Below are 23,745 nucleotides of genomic sequence, written 5' to 3'. Positions count from 1 at the left end.
ACAAGCTGCACCGTTTGCATTTGCAACCGATCTCAGCTTTCTCAATATTTTGCTTTGTCTGGAGCATGTGTTCAGTGCAGAATCAACCCTCTGAAAATACTGCAGAAAGCTGTAATGTAGGAAAAACAAGGAATGGGAATAATTTTAGATAACTGTTGTTATTTCAGTCCTCCCTCTGCATTTCTGCAGTTCATTTTATGTCCACTAGATACAGCTTTTTTTCTTCACATACTAATTGCACAAGTAAGAGCTACCTAATACCAAGAGAAATGCATTGCCAGGAAATCTGCCAGGCTCAAGGCAGGCATGTTCCTAAGAGCAGAGGGGTGTTTCTACAGTGTTCTGAGAAATCTTAAGAACAGTTGTCCCCGTAGTACTTTCATCTGGAGTATTACGTTCAGACTGAAATCGTGACATCAAACTTCCCCAAAATCAAACAACAGTGTTGAATTGTGGTCATAGGTTAGTCGCTGGTTGGCTAAAAATGACTAACCCATACTACGCAAATTATTTAGAAAACCAGCAAGTGCTGCAAAAAATCTTAGAGGAAGCATACATGCTTCCAGATTGCAAAAACTTCCATTTGGGATGTATTGTTAGAAGAGCCTGAAGTGCAATTTTAACAGCGTTGCTCAAAACCATCCTTTCTTCCTATTCAAAACCTCTAAGATCACAAATACAAAACCTATGAGTTTAACATTCAAGAATTAAAAAAAAAAAAACAAAACAACAAAATATTAAAAACCTGCAGATATTGTATTCTAAAAGAATTAATTTGATAGAAGTAATAGTCTTTCTAGTACATTTAATCCTTAAGGACTCAAACTTTAAATCTTTCCTCTATAGTCATATCAGCTAGATTTTAAGGGGAAACGAAGGTTCTGATGTAATCCAGTGAATGGCTGGAGCTGATAACAGCGTGTGGTAAAGGATGTTAAATTAAACAAAGCCATTTGCAAACTTTGTGAATTTGAAGCAAACTCAAAGAAAAATACACAACCTTCGTGTCTTCATATTTCTTCAGTATGCTAAAGCAGTACACAAAGCACGTCATGCCTCACATATACACTCAGATGTGTTTGTAATAATACCTGCACACAACTATTCGCACTGTGATAGCACTTGGTATAAGGAAAGCTGCGTCCCTAACAAGAGTCACATGCAGGATCACCGCCACTGCAATATCATCACAAATCAGAATTAAAAACTGTTTTTACAGCCTGGTCTCACAATGCTTTTGCACTTCCTAGCACAGCCTTCTGCAACACAAGCCATTTTTTCTCCTTAGGATTTTCTCTGTGTGAATATCTTGCAACAGCAACTGGAAGGACTACATGGACCCTGAACAAAGTCACACCAGTCATGTTTAAGGTGAACCCCTGTGAGATGTAGTCAGATACTACAGGCAATGCTAAAAACCCTAAGGCAGGGAGAGAGACTGTGTTCTTTGCCACTGATGCCAACCAGCTGGAAGCCTGTAACTCCCGCTGCCTGGGGAGGGGGGAAACCAGCTCCCCTTTGCCAAGCTGTTACCTTCCTTTCAGTCACGCCTCTCTTCATCGGCAAACTGAAAATGTACTATACAAATCCTACATGTTGAGGTGTTACATTTAAGTTCAACTTCCTACTTCTCCACTGTAGCTCCTGGTCCTGGTTAGCAGGCTGGTCTCACAGGACAGAGATTACTTGCTACAAAAGAGTGGGAAAAAACATGGGCGGGAGCACAGGGAAAGACACCGAGGCAGGAAGGAGAAGCTCCTGGGCCAGAACGGCACAGCACCCTACCTGCAGAAAGCAAAAGCACCTGAAAACAGGAGAGAGAGGAAGATGTTAGGGGAGGGAGAGCATAAATGCAAAGCCCCATAGCTGGAAAGGGAGACAGGACAGGGCTGCTCCTGCATAGCCTGGGAAGAGACAGCAGCAACTGGGGCAATGTGGGACTTGGGCTCTGCAGAGGGAACTTGAGCTGGAGGCACCCATCTGCAAGAGCTGAGGAGAGGAAGGAAAGGGAGGGAGCTGCTGCAATTTCTCCATCAGGGAACAGGGAGAAGGCAGGAAACGGAGCTTTGGTGCCAGCACTGCCCCAGTGCTCCTCCTGCTTGCCCAGGCGTGTGGGTAGCATGACCCAACACCAAGCACTAGCAGACAGCTGCTGCGAACTACTAATTCCCCAAGCAAACAGCGCTGTTTCCACAAAGCCTGCTCAGAGCACCCAGCAAACAGCTTCTGCACTGGGAGCCGCCACGCAGAGACATACTGAAAAAGCAGCTGCCGAGGACCAGCCTCAGCTAACATGGCTGTAGGTTGTTAAGGGCTCCCCCTCAATGGAAACAGTACTGAGAAGGGGTTGGACGAGTGCCCCCATGTTTTATTGAGCATTAGAAACAAACCAAGCACGGCATGCTTTGCCTCTCTGCACACGTGCACTTAAGAAATCTGAGCACTTACCAGCAAGTTTCATGGTTTCTTTTATTGACTCAGAAGAAATGTAAACTCCCTATCATGGGCTTTTAATCACAAATTTTCTCAGTGTACTTTCTGCTCTTATGTGAAGCTTGGTGGATATCTTTATTACCGTGTACTATAGCAGGATGACCACGTTGTTTTCACTCCATAAAATAATAAATGTGCTCAGCATGCTCATCAGCACTGCAGCCTGCCTCGGTCAAAGGATACAAGCTCTGTGCTTCTCTTTATTTAAACCTGTTAAATCTATTTAATAGGTTTTAATTAAACCCTTTAAAGCTATTTAAACCACCAGATTGTCACTCTTTGATGGTGATATATTTGTCTGTCCACGTGTAAGATAAAAGGTAGGAGTTACTAAGGGTTATTTTATAGTATGAAAACTAAACTGCCACCCCCCCATTGCGTTAGTCATGCTAAATCAATTTGAAAATGTCTTTAATGGGTGCAATTTTGTATAGAAAGAGCTTTTTACATATTGTGCATTGCTGAGTATAACAAGAAAGGAGAACCCCTTCCCCTGCAACAGGAAAGAACAGGAGCGTTGGTGTAAGTCACCCCCACCCAGAAAGCAGAGAGAAAACTATGTCCTTCTCCGGGTAGTGCTTACAATGCTTTTTCCTTACCATGCTATTTGCAAGCCTATTTTTGATTTCCCAGGAAAGAGTGTGTTTGGGTAGGGCAGATATGAAACAGCCAGAGGGGAAGCTGAGCCCAGGTCAATCAGTAGTTCTTCTTTGCAACGTGCTGCACCAGTTAGTAAAATCATAGTTCTGCTCTATGTTTGTGATCCAAATGCATCTGCAGCAACATGACTAATTGTATAATTCAGGAAAGGGTCACTTCAGTGTCTGCTATGATCTATTTATTTTTAGCACATCCTGGATCAGCCTAGACACCCATTTCAGCCACACCCGCCCATGCCACTCTGTTCCTGACAAAGCTCTGAAAGCCTCTGGAGCATCAAAAACCTGTCCCCATCAGAAAATTTCTGTGGAAACACTGTGAACTGCTTCTATAATTAATGCAATTCCATGCTCAATTGAGTCCTTCTTCATCTTTTCCACATTGCCTAGAACAAAGGTTAAATGGTACAGAATATCCCAAAGGGAAAGCCCAAAATGAGCTTTGCAAGCCCAAACTGGAGTACAGTCTCACTGGAGTTAGGTTATATGCAAGGATGAAGGATATACTTTGAAAATATCTGATTTCTGTAATTGGCACGTATAGCTGATGAAGACCTCCTTGTCTGAGAGTATCTTGCAAAGTTGATTGAATACTCATGTTACTTCGCATTTCTGCCAATCTGATGCAACTGCTAAGCTCAGATGCGAGACTGAAATGCTTTTCTCACATGCTTTATGTTCCGAAGTAGGAATTAAAAAAACAGTTGAAGAGAGAAGAGCAGTTGAAGCAGTGGGTTAGCACTGAGGACCTACACTATCAAAGAACATCCGTGCCAATAACCAGCTTCCTAGTGGAGCAAAATGTGGACCATACTCAAAATGCTCAGGCTTGTCCAAACCCTGGGTCTCAGTCAGTGCATGGTGAGCTAGGAGCTGATCATCTCATGTTGGTGAACAGCTATAGACTTCACTTGTATTTTTATTGGCAATTAGTGGGATTTTATTCCCTGTGACAATTACAACTATTGTGAATGAATTGTTCCATTCCTACCCAAACCCTTCTGCTCTTCTTCTCCCTTGAACATTTCGTCCATAAATGACCAATCCTCATTTTCCAATTTTTGCCAGTTCTCGGAAATGCAAGGTGAATGCAATTAGGGAGGAAGCAGTGAGTGCACTACAAGAAAGCATAGTAAGATAAATTGTGCACTAGTTCACCTAAATTCGACAGCATTGAGACGCGCTAGCCACATGACGCCATTACCACAGGGAATCGCTTGAAAAGGGAAATAATGGATTCCTCAGAAGCCATTTGAACTGGACGGGATAAAATGCGCAAAGAACCAAAAAACAGTCCTGCACTGGGAGATATTTTGCCTCTCACACCTGCGCTGTGTCCTTCCCTTGCCATCATCAGCACATCTCGGGGTCTGGGTTATTTGGCATACATCTTTAGTGAGTTCTTCCTCTTGTTACACATTAGAAACTACTCTAGCGAGTTGTTGCAAGTGAAGCCCAACAGTTTGGTAAATACATTTGCTGCCTTCTGAACCACAGCAAATATATTAATAAACTACTCTTGTAAGAAAGAGCCTTCCTAAAGATAACCTGAAGCTGCTCTACTGTAATAGCCTTTCTGGGCAGCCAACTTCTGGTGCTGGCTATAATTTCCAGGATATGTATGTTTTGTGGCAAAGCAGACTTTAAATTCCATAGGATGTCCAGAAAGCTCCATAATTCAAATAATTCATTAGTTTTCAGAAAGAGATTTTAACAGTCCTGTGAAGAAATGAGTAACTACAATTGAATTCCATGCTGGCCCCAAACATTTCTTTCACTGTGCCACAGACTTTGACCTTTACGACCATTCATAGGAGTCAACGGGAAATGAGGTTAGGAGAACTTAGTAGGAGTTTCAGAGAGTTGTAATTCCTGTGGGGAAAAAAAAAAAAAGCCCAAAGTTTGGCTTTTGGGGACTTTAAATGGCAGTGGAAGCATTAGTCACGCATCACCATCCACACCCTGGATGTGACACAGGGAATTTGGAGGTGAAAACATTTGAATTGCTCATTTCTTGCCAGACCAAAACTCAACCTTTTCACCATTTCACCTAACAGCATTTGGTGATATTTTTGCTTCCATAGCCATTGAATGAGTTTGCAAACACTGATATTTACATTATCTATATCGTCATGATATATAACCCATGCTGAGACAAGGAGGGATAATTCATCTGTCAAAGAAAGATGATTTCAGACTGTCCATACACTGGGATAGATAGCACCACAGGTATTAACATTTAGAAGGTTATCAACACTGTATTTCAAATAAAAGCCTAGACTCAAGGTTGAACATGGAAAGTGGGAAACTAGTAAAAATGAAGGAATATATGGGACTCCGATCACTTCAAATAATTATCAGGCAACGGAATAATGCCCCAACAAATAAGGTATTTTACAGAGGAAAATAACGTGAATCCTTGGCCAGGCATGGTAAATTAATCTCCTGGCACTGTTTTCCTCAGACTAACTAAAATCCAAAGCTTTTGCCATTCTGATCAGTTGTTGCATCAATAGCCAAACCTGTCAAGCCCAAATATAATACTAATCTCCTGCTAAAGATTATGAAAGAAGAAATCTTCAGGAAGCATAAGCATCTCATTAATATAATCAGGGATTTAACTGATTTAACCCTAAAGTTTTGATTACACTGACACTCCTCAAACCAAGTACCACATTGAGAAATCATGACATTAAGACAAACTGAATGCACTTTTTAGAACGATTACATATCTTGTAGAATTCTTCAGACAGCAAGGCTGGTGTAGTGCTCCCATCCTGGCAAAACGCATAATTTCATTAGAGTGATAAGACAAGGCAGAAAGGTTACAGCAGATAAATGTGATGCAAAACTATGTGCCACTTGCTCTGTGGTTTCAGCAACCTGAGATACGTTGCTATCTACAACATGCAGCTAACACCCAGGGGCATGTTAGTGCCATTGGAAAAGAGAGATTAAAAATTGTTGTAAAAATATTCTATTGGTAAATCAGCTAGGATTTTCACCTGTACCAAAGTCAAGCAAGGATCCACTTTCCACATAAAAGCAGTCAGAAAATCCTTGCCCTGTTACTAGTTTGAAACATAATTTTTGGAGTACTAGCTAGTTAGTCTGGTCTGAAAGGGGCCACTGTCTAGGCTGGCTGCTGAGAAGAAAAATCATAGAATCATAGAATGGTTCGGGTTGGAAGGGACCTTAAAGATCATCTAGTTCCAACCCCCCTGCCATGGGCAGGGACACCTCCCACTAGACCAGGCTGCTCAAAGCCTCATCCAACCTGGCCTTGAACACTTCCAGGGATGGGGCAGCCACAGCTTCCCTGGGCAACCTGTTCCAGTGTCTCACCACCGTCAGAGTGAAATTATTTGAAATTAATTTGGACCTCTCCAGACCAGCCTCTATTACATGCGTGGATGGCATCAGAGGGCTTCTTACCCCCTTTCTACCTTTCCTGACAGGGGACAATACCCCAGCAGATCACACCTACTGATTTTTTTTCCCTTAGAGCCATTATATCAGCAAGTAATCATCAGAGCACAGCTTTCTCACATGGGAAGGTAGTTTCAGAAGGCACAGCATAGAGATAGCATCATATTAAATTGTGTCAAAACACTTTTCCTACTTCAGGTAGGTCTGGCTGATACAGTGTGCTGCTGTTAGGGTACCCAAGGATCCACTTTCACAAGATGAATGCCTATCAACCTGTATCACTACCTGATAGCTCAGGTGCTGGGACAATAACAGTGGCTTGCATGGCAGGACATGGTGTGACTCAGGGTCTCGATTCTTCTGTTTAAATCCGAGACACCTATTTTTAGAGTGCTAGCTGAAACCAAAAGTAAATGTTTGTCTTCTAGGGGAGCCAGGTCTTTAATTGTTGACTTGTATTTGGAAATAACAGCTGCTACACACACAAATCCAACATTGTCTGTTTACAGAATTGCAAAAGAAAACCATCAAAGGGTCTTCCTTGAGTTGTCTCAGCAAACAATACAAACAGACACCCCACCCCCTGTCCCTTCGTGAAGAGCGCAAGTAATAAGGATGTCTTTCCCTTGTAATTTTACTGTGGGGCCTTGCTCATCTTTAGACTGTTACATTAACCTGGCTACCAAATGGCACCAGTTAAAAACACTCCTTTCCCTAGGTTAAGAGTTTCTTAAAGATTATTTTTAATTCCTATTTTTGCAGGTTTTCCACACAGGACTCAGATGCGTAAACAATTGGAGACCAAATTAGAGGTCCTTTCCTATTTAGAAAAAAAACCCCACAAAACCACACCAAAACATATGCCTCAGCAGATGTTTTCCTAATTTATAAAGGACTAAAGATTAATATGAACTCTACGTTTTAATCCAGATAAAAGAGACAGCTAAATAAAAGAGAAAACATTCTGGTAAATTTTCGGAAAAGACAACCATTTGTTGGGCACGTTGTATGGCATTATGTATTCTCAGGTTTGGAGATGAATGCTGCAGGCAACTTGCCCTTCAAATTCAGTTTCTATTTATTTTGGCTGCAAATCATAATCTCCTTATCAAGCAGGTATCAAGCCATCTGCTTCTATCCTCAGTAAATGCTGTAAACTTGCATTTAGGTTTAGGGCTAGAACAAGCAATCTTCTTCTGCCCAGTGATAAATACACCTTTAAAATCCACTAGGCAAAATTGGCCCTAGATGAGAAAGATCCAATGAATGAAAGGAAGGTAGCATCAAGGGGAAAAAAAAAGGAAAAAAAAAAAAAACGATAGAGTGAACGAAAAAATCTGTACAGAAACAAAAACTCAATTAAAGGCTCTAGTAAGCTCCAGCAGTACAATTTGATTTTTGAGTAAGCTAGTCTTGCAAACTGCTAGGAACAGTGGAAACACCCAAAACGCATTTTTTTTTCCCCCAACAGGCAAACTCTCAAGACATTCAAAGTTTGTGTTCAAGCAAGCTAAAGGTGTGAAAAAGCAGCTGGTTATCTAAAGCCTATTCACATTTCTCAAATTTTCAGAGCTGACAGTCTGTGCCTTGCTGCTCTCTCCCAGAGCACAGCCATGAATAATAACCCAGCGTGAGGGGAGACCATCCTCAAAAGCTTTAACTGCTTCAAACAGTTTAGTTAGTATTTAATTTGAAAAATGAATTTTTTAAAAGACTTGAAGGCTTGTGAGCTGAGAGCAGAGAAGATGGAAAAGGAAAAGACTATCTCCCGTAGTTAACAGAGACAAGAGCAGAATTCAAATGTATGTAATCGCTACAGGAGCCCTGTTTTAGTGGAACTTTTCTCAAGCTATCAGCCTGGGAGCCGGGATTAATCTACTCTGTTGTAGGGTTGGGGTGATGTCCCAGACTCCACAGCATCCCTTTAATGGGGAAGGGGTTTGGGAAGCACGTCACTTAGGGTTGATCCACAGTGTAATGGAACCGCTCCAAATTGCTTTAGTGGCCTTTGGGCCAGGCTCTCAATGCCAAGATTTGCTCCGACCTTTCTGAAATGAAAAAGCGCCCTTGGTTTTTTTGTAGTACTGTTAATTTTGACAAGAGCACCCTTGGAGAAAGGTACTGCTAGTTGTCAACAGGGGTCACTAATCAGATGTTAATAAACCCACCCGCTGTACCACTACAACACAAGACAGTAAGTTCCAGCTCCCTCACTTGAGTGGATAACCTGAATGCATCCAGACTGATGCTAAGAGGAGCACAGCTCCACTCTTCTCTGCTGTCATTCCTGCAAGAAAGAGACCTGGGTGCCTGAGTGACAAGGAAGGTGTGGTGTGCCACGAGCACTTTGTGGAGGACATCTGCTATGCTGTGTAGCCATAGCCATGTTGTATTACAAGGCCAAGGCATGGGAAGACATAACCTTTAAATACTTACATTATAAGTACACACCAGTTCCTCTCATCTCATAATTTAGAGGACTAAACTTCACCTTTACACATTTTAAAAGTAATTACATCTTAATACAGACTCAAGAGCATTTATATTTTATTACTATCCTTTGGTAATATATTCTTTGACCACTTCCAGTACTGTCTGTTGTTTAAAGCTGGAAATGCTATGAAACAACCCAGAAAACATCGACATATGTTTTGGACCAGGTAAGAATAAAGGGCAATGTGCCAGAAGGACTGAACACCTTGAGATGAGCATGAAGGAACTCCTGCTTTAAGCATGTTATTCAGCTCTCAAAGATTTGAGAAAAGCCTTGAGAGGATGGACAAGTTGTCAGGAGGCTATCGGCCTCCACATCCGTACATAACTGAGCCTCTAGTAATTTGCTGACAGAAGGTAGATGCCATCAAAACATCAGGCACTTCTGAGGATGCAAGATCCCAAGATGAATTAGAAATTTAATGAGAAAGCACGGCCAGCACACAGGCTGAAGGCGAGGCATGAAATTTGGAAGCCCCACAGGAGAATTGGTACGTTCTTTACTAACCGCAATGGAAACATCCTTGTCCACTTCTGCTTGATTTACAAAAGATACAAAGACAAGCAGCTTGTGTGTATTATGTGAAGAGGCTGCAAGCCCACACATTACTTGTCTTGGTAAGTTTTGAAGATAAACTACCCCAAAACCTGTGGGAGGGAGTATTAAAATGCCGGGGTGTGATTTGACCTTCTCTAAATTTTACTGAGCATAATTTTAAAATACAAAAAGTGTTTCTAAGCAACTGGAGAAATGTCTTGCTGCTGTCTCCAATGCTCAAAAAAGGGAGACAGAGCACGAGGGAGACTGGCGTCAGCCTCCTTACCATCCATGCCCCTCTTCAGATTATAAGGTCCTGCTGTTACAGCCCGGATATCCAGGACACTCTAGTGATCGCAAACAGTGGAAATCCAAAGACTTTGGTTCAACCTTATATAACAGACAATAAAACTGCTTCTGTCTTAACAGGTGATGCACGGGTTACCCTGACGGAAGCTTGACCAGATTATGTTCTTTTACTTTCACAAGGTAGAGACATGCTCCAATTTCCCCACACGTATTCTTACTTTTCTAATGTGAATTTACAAACAGAGTTTCATTACTATGTCTACCTTGCAATAAAGCATTTAAAAAAAAATACTTTTACAGAACCAAAATTGTTCAGAGCAAATGTATCCTATGTGAAATTTGCTTATTCACTGTCATCAGTTCTGCCCTCTTCATATCACGCAGAGGAGGGAAAATCCTTTTTAAAGAAAGGATTGTATGAAATTGACAGAATTCCTCCCACCTTTGCATGTTGCTTTCTGATAAGCTTTATGGACTGTTGTGTTAAATAGGCTCCTTTTGATCCATCTCCACTTTGCTTTTCAGAAGTTGTGAAATTAAAGGTTTAACAATGACAGGAAGGCTATTTTTACAAGAAGTAGCAGACAGAGAATAAATAGTACCTCAACACAGATTTTCGGGGCTTGTACTTACTTAACATAGTTTTAAAAGCAGTTCTTTCTGTGGCACAGTCTTATTTTTAATCTCCTTTATTGATTTTTTTTTTCTAACAGCAGCGAGCCCAAGCAATAGCATAAACTACACCACAAAAGACATTTCTAGATTTTAACACAATCTGAGCAAAAGTTGATTAACTTTTTTTAGATCAGTTAATCTAGTATTATCAATTTTTTAACTTCTGATTGACAAAATTCCTTACAGGCAATCTGTGGGGATTTGTGGAAGCTTTGGTTATAAGTGTTCACAGCAGCGGGCCAGCAAATGGAAGTACAGATAAAAAGCAGATTTGACTTCAAATGTATCTTTTTACAAAGGTGATGATAGGCTCTGGCCCTTGTTACAGCCCTCTCACCCTTTCAGGTTTTACTAATTAATTTCACTGTAAAAGCATGATCTTTCAAGCTAAAGAATAATGAAAACAGCAGTTCAGTGACCATATGAACACCACAAAGTTTTATTAAAATCAAAGTTTGATTTGAGAATCACTTTTAAAAGATATTGCACTCAGTAACTCATATTGCCCCCCTAGGATTGCATCCCTCATTATTTGACACTTGATAAATGCTGTAAGCACCTATATCTTTGAGGGCAAAACTAAGATAATTTCCGAGAGGTACCCTTGGCCAAACTTGTTGCTGGCATAGCACCAAGGAAATCCATCAGGATAGATTTGATTTGCAAGAGCATTATTTGCAAAAACTGACAGACATTTCAATTCCCCCTTAAAGCCATCTGTACAAAAGATTCTTTATTTCAAAGAAGAAAAACAGAACGGAAAAACTTTGTAAATATACCTCTGCTTTTACCTCCTCTCAGATTGAGGAGCTTCATGACACCTAGAAAGAGAGCTGTCACAAAAATACAATGGCAGGAAAGTTTTTCACAGAACACATATAACTCAACTACCAGTTAGTACCTTCTTCTCCTCCAACACACAGTCTTTCAATCACTGCACTAAAAAAAAAAAGCATCCAGCTACTGACAGCTAAGCTTTTGCTCACAAAACACCCCACAAATGTGACAAGTCTATCCAAAAAAGCCAAAGAACTTACCTCCCACAACGCAAACACAGAGTGCAGTTAGGAAAAAGAAGGCAATCCCCAGGAGCTTCATGCTTGGTGGTGGTGGTGGTGGTGCTGCCAGCTCTCCCTTGCACAGCTGGGCAGGGAGTGTTCTCTCACTCTGAGGCAGGCCTTAATTACTCCATGGAAAAAGGTGTGTAGAGACTGTGCCTAGTCACTGCCCATTCCTGCTTATTTTGGGGACTTTGATAAAGAACAGGAGGAAACACAACATACTCCCTCTGGGAGTTCAGTACGGAGGAGATTTATTGTTTCAGTCCTTACAGGAACTCCTTTTCTTTGGCAGTGAACTGTGTTTTTGTTAATACGTTATTTTGTTCTTCTTCGGCCACGAGGTCAGGAAGGTTTTTGAACAGAGGCAGATCTTTCTTTAGAATATACTATATATCACCAATTTACATGCTGTAGCTGGGGATACTTTTAAAGGGAACATTTATGAGCAGCGAGGGAGCCCAGGTAGTGGGGGATAACGCAGCCAAGAACAGAGGAGCAAAACAAGCAACAGGAGCCTTCACCTGGCTCTGCTTTGTGTTGTGTAAAGTGGCTTTGGTGAAAATCACAGCTGCTTTACATTAAAGGCAGAGAGAGTGCCTCCCTGAGAGAGCTACCATCCTGCAACCAAGAGGATGTGAGGGGCCACAAGCACGGGGTGAGGAAGTGACTCCCATAAGGTGTCCCAGCACGGAGAAGCTCTGGGCTCTGCAGAGTTAGAGCTGGAGGATGTGGGTTTTTTCTTTAAATGAAAACTGGGCTTGTTTGTTTTGTTTTGTTTTGTTTTTTAATTTAAAAGTTGAAATTAGCCTTGACTGTGCCTGCTCAATTAGTAATGGAAAGGTATTTTTATTCTTGTGTGTAGGTACTTGCTGTGCCATGGGATGAGAATACAGTCCCCAGACTGAGTCTCTTACCTGGGCTGTCTAATAAGCTAGTACAGAATTGCTCTCTTCTCCTCAGGACCTGCTGGTCTGGGAAACTTTGGTATCCCTCCTTCTCACAGCCATTTCTCTGAGTTCTGTGGAAGAAACCCGAGCAGACCTTTAGAGTTAAAGGCTACCAAAACATGATCTCATTAACACTTTTGTGCTCTGTGCCTTAAGGATTCAAAGCAGCTGATGGCAATTAATCACAAAACTTCAGCCAGTACAAGAATGTGGTGCAGTATGTTTGCTCATCTCCCTCTCTGTCAAATCTCAGGAAAATTTGGTGGAAAAATTGACCTCACAAACAGCCTACTTATTGCAGTAATTAAGATACTGTTTTCCCTCATGACTGTTTCTCGCTATAAGGGGAAGTGTTGGAACAGCTTTGCATGCAGGAACTCCTAGGAGCTAAGCCACAGTGCTTCCAACAACAATACTGTTTTATTCATGGGATGAGGAAAACGGTAGCAGCTCAGCATCGTGTGTGGAATAACTTTTGTTTAGTTAAAGAAATTACATTTTTACATCTTAAGGCTATGACTCATCCTCTGCCTATTGCAGGTGACAGAAGCTGGTGCTCAATAGAAATCTGATGGTAGACAAGGATTTCTGGCACTTTGGCAAACTTAGGTATTTGCATCCATGTGAGATGCAAACATGTGAGTTCTCCTTAGCGAGACTGTGTTTTCACTATCATTGGAAAAGATCACACAGTAATACAAACTTGACTCAAAGTAGAGGTTGGCCAAACAATGACACTTTTGTCAAATTGATCAGAGCATATGGCAGGGAGTTAGTGCCAGTGCTGTTTTTATGCTAGTTTTGTGCTGACATAGGACCTAAAGTTAGAATGGGCTAAAAAAGCAGTAACTACTGCAGCAGAAAGCCCTCAAGCAAAAAGATAAATCTGATCATGGAGAGCAAATTCATCCTGGGTTAGTGCTGTTTCTGATGTGATAAGAGAGACCTTTTATCTACTGCATTGCCAAACCACCACCTGAAATGTTAATTCTGAAGAAGGATACAGAAAGGAACATTCTTTTATTGACTGAAATGAAACCTCTGCAAAATCTAAGAGGCCTGAGGACAGGATCCTTTCCTTGGGTTTTGAGACCCAGAGAAACTATTTGAATGCCTAAGAGAATATTGATTTGGTTCAGTTCTGTTCATCTGAGTAGTAGCTTCTCAAGGAGCCCTCAGTGTGCTGCTGACGGTGGTGGTTATACCTGCAACTCACTGAAGGCAGAAAGGGCACAAAGTGTTGCAGCCCTGCCATAGCTACCCATATCACTGGTACAAGTGTGGAAAAGGCTCTTCAACCTCATGCAAGGGGTTCGGAGGGAAAGAAAGAGAAAGGGCCATATGTCTTTGCCTTACACCGTGTCATGCAACTCAAGTTGTACCTCAGAGAGTCCTAAGGCAACTTACTGCCTCCCTGAAGCGTCAAGAGAACTGTGCCCCTCTAAGACACTCGCTAACGTCAACATCCAAGGCAGTTAACTTTTGCTAGATCAAACTTGGTATGGCTAGCAGCAGCATGCACAGTAAGGAACAATAGGAATAGAAGGGGAGCAGCTCAAATAAGTCACTGAAAGAAAAACTGCATTGCAGCTTCTGGCGTGCAGTGTCGGAGCTGTAGAAGAGAGATTCACAACTCTTGTCAATGGAAACATTTTTTTTCCTTTAAAAAGAAATCATTTAAGATTTTAAAAACTTCCAGCAATCTTTCTAGCAAAAAATTATTCCTCTATGTGTTCACTGAGCAGAAATCTTCTGTTTTTCTCCCTACCAGCAAGTTAAGTTTTCCTTCATTGAATAAATGTTTTTCTTTCTTTCCTCAAACCAAGAAACTTAGCTTCAGTGCCAACTTGTGCTTGTTTTATAAAGAGAAGTTTGGTCATTGGTACTGCTGCCAACTGTGGTATTATTGCCAGTGCTGGAATATCTGGAGTTTCACTTTTGAGCCACAGAACAAGTGACTGTGTGACAGTCTCACTTTCCACGTTTTTTCAAGTAAGCTTTTTGCCCTCCTGGTTGCAGAAGAAAACTTGAAACATGACCAAAGAGCACTCTAGAGAATGAAAGGACTCTCTGTTTTAAAATACCATTATTTTGTTGTCCAATAATGGTTGGGGTAGCCTGAGTTATGTATTTATTTTTGCCAGTGTGGTATTTCATTATTAAAGGGAAACCATTTACTGCCACAGTAGATTTGCAGTTACAGATTTATTGGTCTCAGGCTGTATTTATATATTCTTTCTTAGTTCACATTGCTTGGAGCAAAACATTGCCTTTTTATGCACAGTTCTCCTATGAGGTTGAAATAATTCCCTTCAGATTTAGAGAATGTAAAAATTTTACATATCATTCAATATTCTTGAAGCACCACTGCTTAAAACAGGAAATAATATGGACAGCCATGCTGCCTTGCTGCGAGCTACTGGCAATTTCCATTGTGGGTGCGAAGAGTAAATTCGTCAAAGACTTTACAAAAGGAAAAAAAAAGGTACAAAAATACAGTCTTTGATGATTTACTAAAGTGAAGAAACAAACACACTGACTACATTTGCCGGCCTTTCCCATCGATGCTTGCTATCCCTTCCACTGATGGTTATTTTAACTCTCATAGCAGAATGATAGAAAAAGAGCAAGTTAATCTCCAACTCCTGTTTTGCTACATCTGTATTTCAGAAAATATATCTAAAGTGATATTTTATCAGAAATTACCTATAACTTACCTGTATATTTGGTTATACTCCCATAAGCATGGTAAATTTACATTGAAAAATGCAGTTGTAACAATGTAGAAATACATTGTTTAGTTACACTTTCTGTTCTTTTTAAAAATTTTTTAAAGTATTTGTTTTAGTCTATTACATATATTAAAATTTTACTATAAAGTAGAACTTCAAGGAACTTGCATATAGCAGTATGAAACCAAGATATTTTGATAATCATGTATTAAAGTTATTCTGAAAATCCATGCTAAGGGACATTTTAAAATGTAGATATTTTGTTCTGAATTTTTTATGGAAGCATTGGAACATCTCAGGGAATAGAAACGTCAGTGCCCAAATTCCTCTGCACACAATAATAGTGAAAATATGAAAGATCAGGCTCGCAAATGTATTTAAATGCTTAAAAAAACAAGATAGACACCTTTTCTTTGTAGCACAGAAATCCTTAAATGTCATTGATTTGATTCAGAGCCAGCTGCTAATGTAAAAAATTCCACTAAATCTCTAAGTGCCTAGATGCCTTTATGTAGGCACTAAAGACCAAAATGCATTTAGTCTGTATTCAGTACTCTTTTTATAAAAGATACTTTCAAGGCCAGACCTAATAGAATTACTGCAACTCTAGCTATCAGGCTTGAGTATTGTTTATTTGCAATACCAACAGACTCTGTAAGGATACTTGTTACTGCAAAGCATGTTTTTCCTCCTCTTTCATACCTGGAACTCTATTGATGCACTACAGGGAGTGAGAATATGTTTGAAGGAACTGGCTCAATGTTTATTCACTTGCAATTGATACAAGTCAGGACCACGTTTGTAGAAGTGTAGTTGCCACTCTGCTAGAGTGCCAGATTTCAAAGGATATTGTATGTTTGAGGTATTCAGTAGATCCATGTCACTGTCAAAAGAGTGCAGCACATTTACACTCCCAAACTACCTCTGTCCACCTCTCTCCTACTGTACGCTCCTATTACTACTGCTAGCAAAACATGAGATAGATAGATAGATAGATAGATAGATAGATAGATAGATAGATAGATAGATAGAAAGAGAGCTCTGCACTTACACATTTCATGTTCCTGTTTCCAAAACTCTATTTCCGTCCTAAGCCATAGTTTATTCCACTGTCTCATGAGTCTTGGGTATAAATAAAGACAGTCTGTCTCATTTTTGTACTCAGTCCTTATTTCCTAATCCAGTAGATAATATCCTTTAATAGAAGGACACCAATTTACCCTATAGATGATGACCTGGTTCATTGGCTTCAGGAGTTACTCAGATCTAGATTATGTACTTGAAAAGCTGTGTACTTGCTTGTTTTTGTTGAGTAGTCACCCTGTGGATGTCCCTTGACTTTGTGAGCTTCTCTCTTGGAGTTGCAATGTGCCACTTAGCAGCCAAGGTCCTTCTAAGGACACTATTCTAGGTCCATTCTTTCTCTCTTGGTGAGTTACTGATGTATAGATATTTTGATCTTGCTGGCCAGAGAGAAGCTTAAGCATAACTACAGTGGCAGAGAGAAGCAAGCTATGGAGGGAAAGGTACTGCTGCCCCAAGTCATATTTCATGCTTACATATGGGGAGTCAGGAGAGCTGTAAGAGAGAGACCATAAACGGTCATTCTAGGGATTTAAAAAAAAACATGGACTTGCAAACTTAGAGCAAGGAACTTCATGTCATGTAAAGACTCACACAGAATGTGTTTATAGGCTTTGCATCCTGTCCTGAGCTAATGAAATGGGAAACAGTGAGTCAGTCTCAGTTTCTCATGTTATTTGAAACGCATGGAATGATTATACGGTTGGCTGTCTCAGAGGAAACAAAACAGAAGTATGTGTTTGAACCATGCCTTAATTTTCCAAAAGGCTGAATAAATCCAGCCACTATCTATCCAGACTTACATCTCATCTTTGTTGTGGTGAACTGCAGTGAGCTCATTCTTCTTGTGCCTAGTTAAAAAACAGGCATCAGGATGAAACTCCAGTGGACCTCAATACTGAGAAGCGAGATGTACTTTCTGTTCCAACCGTACTTGTCAGTTTTCCTGGGCAAGTTGTTGTTGGACATTAAGCTTCTGCCGAGCTGAGTTTCTGTGGCTTCTCTTTTCCATTTGGTTTCCTCTGCACAAGCAGTGGAAAAATGTATCAGGTTTCTCGTCAGTCCCATGAGGGGACAGATACTCTGTGCGTTGGCCTGTCTAAGCTATAGTTTTTAAGTGTCAGCTTTCTTTTCAGACCACTAGTGCCAGAAGAGAACATCTTAGAACACTATAAAATATCTGATTATAAAGAGGCTATTGTACCTAAGTACAACACAATATTATAGCTTTCTCAGCAACGAACACTATGCCTATGCTAGTATCCCAGCATCTATTATAAACGTATGTTTTCATCCACTCATAAAAGGAGTCACTGAAAAAACGTGTCCGGATTTCTCATTGCCCAGTTTTATTTCTGTTTGTTGATGTTGTGAGATTTGAGGGGCTCGGGCTACTTCTTAGAGGACCCTGGGAGCTTCTGAGCTGCAGGACGTGGGGCTGGAAAAAGGGAGAGTTACAGAAGATTTGGCAGCTGCGCAGAATTTAATGTTGGGCAGATAGAGAGTATGCAGGAACTGCCAGGCCAGCACACTCATTTCCTGCATCTCTTACTCCGTCACAGAAGTGAGGTAAAGAGACAATTCATAATGAACAACTTTTTCTGGAACTCATTACGACATGCCAGAATTCACATATTATGAATTTGAGACTAAGTTATGCTCCAAGACAATGTTTAGGTGACATTTTGTTGCACAGAGCTGCTCTTGAACTTAAGACAGCTCCTCTCTGCTTGGCATTTGTCCTCATGATTTTTTTAAATTTTTTTTTTGCAGCTATCTATCGTCTCCTCCAATCCAACTTCCAGCATTGATAGGCCTGAACTCTTTGTGGCTTAACCTCCTTATCCAGAACTGCTATTACTGCTGCTCCTCAGCATTTGGCTTCCCAAGCCTTCATTCCTTTGGTGTATTTCAGACTTCCTGTTGTCGCTATCAGAATGAGTCCTGCTGGCAAGCACTTTTTGACACATGCAAAATACAATGCATGTCCGGTCTGATAAGGAAACAACGTCGCCAAGAAAAGTGGGTAAAATCTCTGTGCCAAAATATACCCCCAGCATTTCAGCTTCCTAGCAGACTGTGTATCTGTCCCTTTAAAGATATCGTAAAGATTTTCCTGTTCTCTGCATTTCTGCTCTCCAATTTATTCAGCAATACAGAATGGGCTAAATGCTTTCCACAGCATGTAATAGCTAAGCAGTAAGTAGCCAACTGAAAATAACAGCATCTTGGGCTTGTACTAAAGGCAGGTATTTCAGATCATCCAGATAGTTGGAAAATGCACAAAAATTTTCACACATACCTGCTTTTGGTAATTTGTTATATTGCTGGAGAGTTTGTCATCAGGAATGCACCTATTCACATTCATCTCTGCTTACACTCATTTAAATCTTTGTTCCAGACAGCTGGGATAATAAAACTTTTTTGAGGGAAAAAAAACTCCACCAAACAAGAGACAAAAATGGACTACTAGCATTCTGTGCTGCCACGTGCTGTACTTAGGACTGTCCAGTAGCAATGGAAAATGCTTGTAGTAACAAAAAGCTGTTAATAAACTATTACTTATTATGCCAATCACCTTTTTTAATTAACTTTATAGTATATGCTTATATGCTGTTATATCTTTGGAGTTATAAAACTATGCTCAGGGATTTTAAAACCATGGGTGTTTGCAGCAACAACACTGTATCTCATTTTAACATTAAAAAATGCTGATTTGGAGTCAAAGTCTACACAAATAAGTTTGGCATACCATGAGAAGATGTCTAGGCAAAGAATAGTTTTAAAAAATTGCTCGCCTCCTACATCTCTCCATGAAGAACAGGACCACAGACAATATACATATTATGCTCTAACAAGTTAAGACAACATATTTTCCTTTACAGCTGGACTAGGTTAGGAGACACTTAATCCCCACAGCTCAACTGAAAAGCAAAACCCCGGTTAGCTCTGGTGAATCAACTGGAGTTACACTCTGAAGTTCAGCACTTCAGACACTGAAGTTAGTACTTTGCTTTCATTTTTGTTCAGTGCTGGGAATAGCAGGTGGACATCAATTACTTCTACAGACTAGTTATTTTTGTTTCTTGAGGGATGGGAAAAGAAAGGAGGAACAATGACAAGGCTGGAACAATGCAGTCCACACAACTATAGTTTCAGACTGAGTACCCTAATCACGTTCATGAAGGAAGTAAGCTCTCAATAAAACTACAGCATATTGTTCTCACCTGACTTTCTACTGTCTGAATAGTTTGGCTGAAGACAGGGAGTATTGCCATCAACACGAGCATGTAAAAACAGGTAAAATATCTGTCAGAGATAATGCACCATGGTTTGGGGCAGAGATCTGACTCCCATTTCTGTAGGGCCCTTGCTATCCTGAGAGTCTATGAGGTGGAATTTCAGCCTGGAAAATGTGTCATTTCTCAATTTATTAATCCACTGGTTATCTAACTTTTGCCATCACCACAGATATGGAGGCCTATTTTCAGCCTGCATGTGTGAACCACAGCTGGGGAGCATAGGGTTTAATCTATTAGAGAAACAAGATGAAATGCAAAGTCTTTCAAGGGCTAGCTGAGGTGTCAATTCCTCATACACACACTATCAAATCCATGTGTTAATAAAAGATGGGTAGAAATAGCCAAAACCTGTGAAGTGACATGTTGTATCATCACATTTACTGAAGTAGGTGTAATGATAGCACAAAACTCCTCCTTTGCAGGGGTATTGCTGTATGACAGAAAGTTCAATTTTGTAGAATAACTTCAACTGCATTAGGAGAAATGTAGTGTTGGCAATTGTTCAAGTACTCATTGAGGAAACCTAAAATTTTTGTTTAATTTAATTGGCGTAACCCTTTTCTGTCACCTTCATTGCATAACAGAGCTTTACAAGAGGAGACTGTTTCAACATAACTTACAGCTGCTGGAGATCACTATATAACCTGATGCTTGGATCTGTTGTACAACTAAGACTGCATCAGCTCACTACTTGAAAGAAAAAAGCATTGGAAAGTACACGTGTTTAAAGAGGTAATATCTAGACATTAGTACCGCTCCAGCAGAATACCAACGAGCAAGGGGCGAGAGGAGCAATACCTGACTGACAACCTACAGCCAGCCCCTCCTCTGTGGTCTCCTTACTTTGATGGAGCAGTTTATAGCAATGACTCCTTGCTTTTGGAGGGGGTGAAGGAGGGGCCCTGCACTTCAGTCCTTTGGTAGCAATTGGTGTTAGAAAGACTTTCATTTCCCCAGGATCCTGCTTGGTGGGGAGGCTCTGGGGCGAGTCACTGAGCCACCCACCGAAAAACAACAGGAAGAGTCACAAAATCCTTCAAGAATAACAATGACTGGGAGGTGTCTTCATCCAGGCTAGATTGCTGTTTACTGACAACATTTCCAATTGCATTGGAAATATGCTTCTTTCAGGCCATATTTTTATTTTATTCCTTCTTCTAAAATGATTTTTTTTCCACAAAATCTTGCAAACAGTGGAGTTGATGGAATACTATTTATCAAGCTGACTATTTAGTAAGTTTTTCTACTTTTTGTTGAAAGATTTATTTGATAAAGAATTTTTTAAACATTTGGTCATTCTCAGAGCCGGCGAGATATATATCCTTTCAGTACACATTTTGGAGACTAAATAGCAATATTTGCTGAGGAATTTAACTGAAAATAAAGTTTTCTGGTGTTCAGCCAGACCAGATCTGCACTCAAGCCAGGCCAGATCTGCTCTTTAGCCAAAGTTACAGGGCAGATTCTTCAAACCCTCCCAGACTGGCCTAACTGTGCTCCCAGTGAAGTTAATTAAAAAGCCCAAAACCAACCTTTCACCAATTTCAGTGAGCAGCGTTAGGGCTGATCATTTTGGAGAATTCTGCTCACATCTATTCTGCACTTATTTTAGTGATAGGTTAACAAATCTGTACTTTGATTGTGTAATGATTATTCCTATTAAATTCATCTGGACATCTTAACATACAAAGTAACACATGGAAGTGTTCATAGAATCAGGCCCTGGAGAAGGAACTCTGGTATGTGAATAGAAGTTCTTCATTTCTATTTTCTGCAAATCTACTGCATCCTACTCCAGCCTCATATTATATTCCCGTTGTATTAGTACGTTGGCCTCACTCAGAGTGGGAACTACATGGAATAGGGATTATCCTTATTTCCACTGGGCGTTAGCCCAATTTATGGGACAGAAGGGAACCTGCCAGTTAGAAGCAATACCACCACCAACAGGAATTTTCCATCACATCAAATCTGGGATTGAGTTAGCTGTGAATTCACTGAACCATTGGCCTGTGACATTCGCTGTGCATGAAAATGAGCGAGTATAGGCAATACTAAGTAGCAGGTCATGGAACAAGAAGCACACGTCACTTTTCCTTTAACGGGTGAGCCATATGTGACCTACATGTCAACCAAAGCACCCAATAGTTGCCCTTCTGCAACTCATCTGCCCCTTATACAGGAAGCAGCTGTCACCAATAACCACACATGACCTTGCTAATGTGACCTGCAGACACCTGAGTGCTCAACTGTTAAGAGTAACAAGAGAGTACCCCATTGCATCTAGATTTGTCACTGTAATTAACACCTCCCATAACACCATGGAGCTAAAGACTCGGCTGAACACTTCTTGTCTTGTTTTCAGTATTGCGAGACTTAACATTTTGTTTCCCAGTCCTTAACAGTTTTGACATGCCTTCCATTTCCCTGCAATGAGCATTGCTTTTGTTTGGCTTTTTCCTCCCTGTGTTGCATCTTCATACAGTCAGATTTCACTTCTCCCCTTTGTACCTGCACTGATAACAAGTAACATTTTTCCTTGTTTATACAACAGGCAATGCAGTATATACTCAGCTGGAGTGGGTTCTGACCATATGACTATCTGGCAAACCTACACAACTAAGGTCTCACTAGCCAAATTATTCTCTTGGAGATCATAAAAACAAGAGAAATGATTGGGCAGGAGAGAAAAATGAAGATAGTGTTCACACTTCTGTAGCTGGCAGATATTCCTTCTCAAGTTACTATGGAAAATTACTTCAGATGTGGGAAAGCTGGGGCTATTTTACTGCTAAAGTCCTTCGGTTTAATGCATTTCCTTGGTCAGTAAAAGCAGGGAGAGCTTCTGACAGCCTTCAGCTAATAGGTCTGAACTCCTGTAATGTTCAATGATGAGCTGTGGCGTGGGTGAGGGCAAATGTTTCACAAACACTATCTATTTACACAAGACATCAAGAGAACCTAGGAGTCTAAGTCTTGCATTTGGAAAAAACTTCACAAAAATAAAAATATGTAAATCAAAAATGGGCTGAAACTCAACATCAGCATGCTTCAAAAGTGGGTGTCTAATGTTAGGCTCCTAAATCCTTTTTAGCCACCAAGATTAGTAGCTTGATCTTTGCTACTGGTAATCACCCAGAAGGTTCTGGAAAAGTAGCTTATTTAGGCACCTAAATGTGGGTTTTAGGAGCCAAATTTAGTCTCTCAAGTCTGAAATCTCAGCTGTGCATTCTCAGCCAAGGACAAATAAGAGCACCAGGATTTTCAGTTACTATTAGAGTTCTACTTCCAGGTCAAACACAAAATCAGAAGGGCTCTAATTTTCTAGTTCTATTTTAGATGCAACCTCAAATCTCCCCATTGCTGTAGTTATTCTGTAGGTGGTGGAGAGGAAGGATGGCAGGGCCCACAGCGGGGCCCCAAGCACCAGAACAACCCGAGGACCGCGGCTTTGCTTCCTTTCCTCCCTCCAGCTGCTTGTGAAGTTGTCTCAGGTCTTGCTGCATTTCCCTCAGTTGTTTCCTTCCTTCCATCTCGTAATCTACGTAAAAGCCACTCGTGGCCTGTCTGGCTGCTTAGCCTCCAGTACAGCTCCAAAAGCTCTCATGTAGCTTTCAGCCCATGCAGTGGTACCATTCCCACCTCCCGCAAGACAAGGGACTCCTGAGGCCCCAGGGATCTCGTACACTCCAGCAGCCAAAACTACCTGCCTTTTGTCTGCTGAAGAAGTGGGTTTGTCTTTGCTATGTAACTGGTAACAGGATTACTACAGGGAATTGGAAGATAAAAATAAGCTATTTTAATTGGTTACTTTTAAAAAGGCTCTGTTTTCCTTGTCAAGACCCTCTGGAACACAGAAAGCATAACTCCAGGGTACGGCTACGCTTGAAACCAAAACCTAGGCTAAATCTTAAGCAGAAGCTGAAGCCAAAGCCAAACCAGAAGCACAAATCAAAACCAAATGTGTAACTCTATTCCTAGAAAGTCCTCTTTTCAAATAAAAATGTAATTACGCTCTTATTTT

At 40.7% G+C, this 23,745-nt stretch overlaps 1 protein-coding gene across 1 annotated transcript in view; it reads right to left on the bottom strand.

Annotated features, from left to right (window-relative positions):
• Positions 1-11,849, bottom strand: part of EMCN (endomucin) — a 57,358-nt gene extending 45,509 nt beyond the window's left edge. The window contains exon 1 of the mRNA XM_063336086.1: positions 11,634-11,849. Coding sequence (XP_063192156.1) covers positions 11,634-11,694 — 61 coding nt within the window. The 5' untranslated portion in view covers positions 11,695-11,849. The remainder of the gene's footprint in view (positions 1-11,633) is intronic.
• Between the last annotated feature and the right edge of the window lie 11,896 nt (positions 11,850-23,745).

This window comes from Chroicocephalus ridibundus, chromosome 5 (genome assembly GCF_963924245.1).
Source record: "Chroicocephalus ridibundus chromosome 5, bChrRid1.1, whole genome shotgun sequence".
NCBI lineage: Eukaryota > Metazoa > Chordata > Aves > Charadriiformes > Laridae > Chroicocephalus > Chroicocephalus ridibundus.
This window is presented reverse-complemented; position numbering and strand designations above follow the sequence as displayed.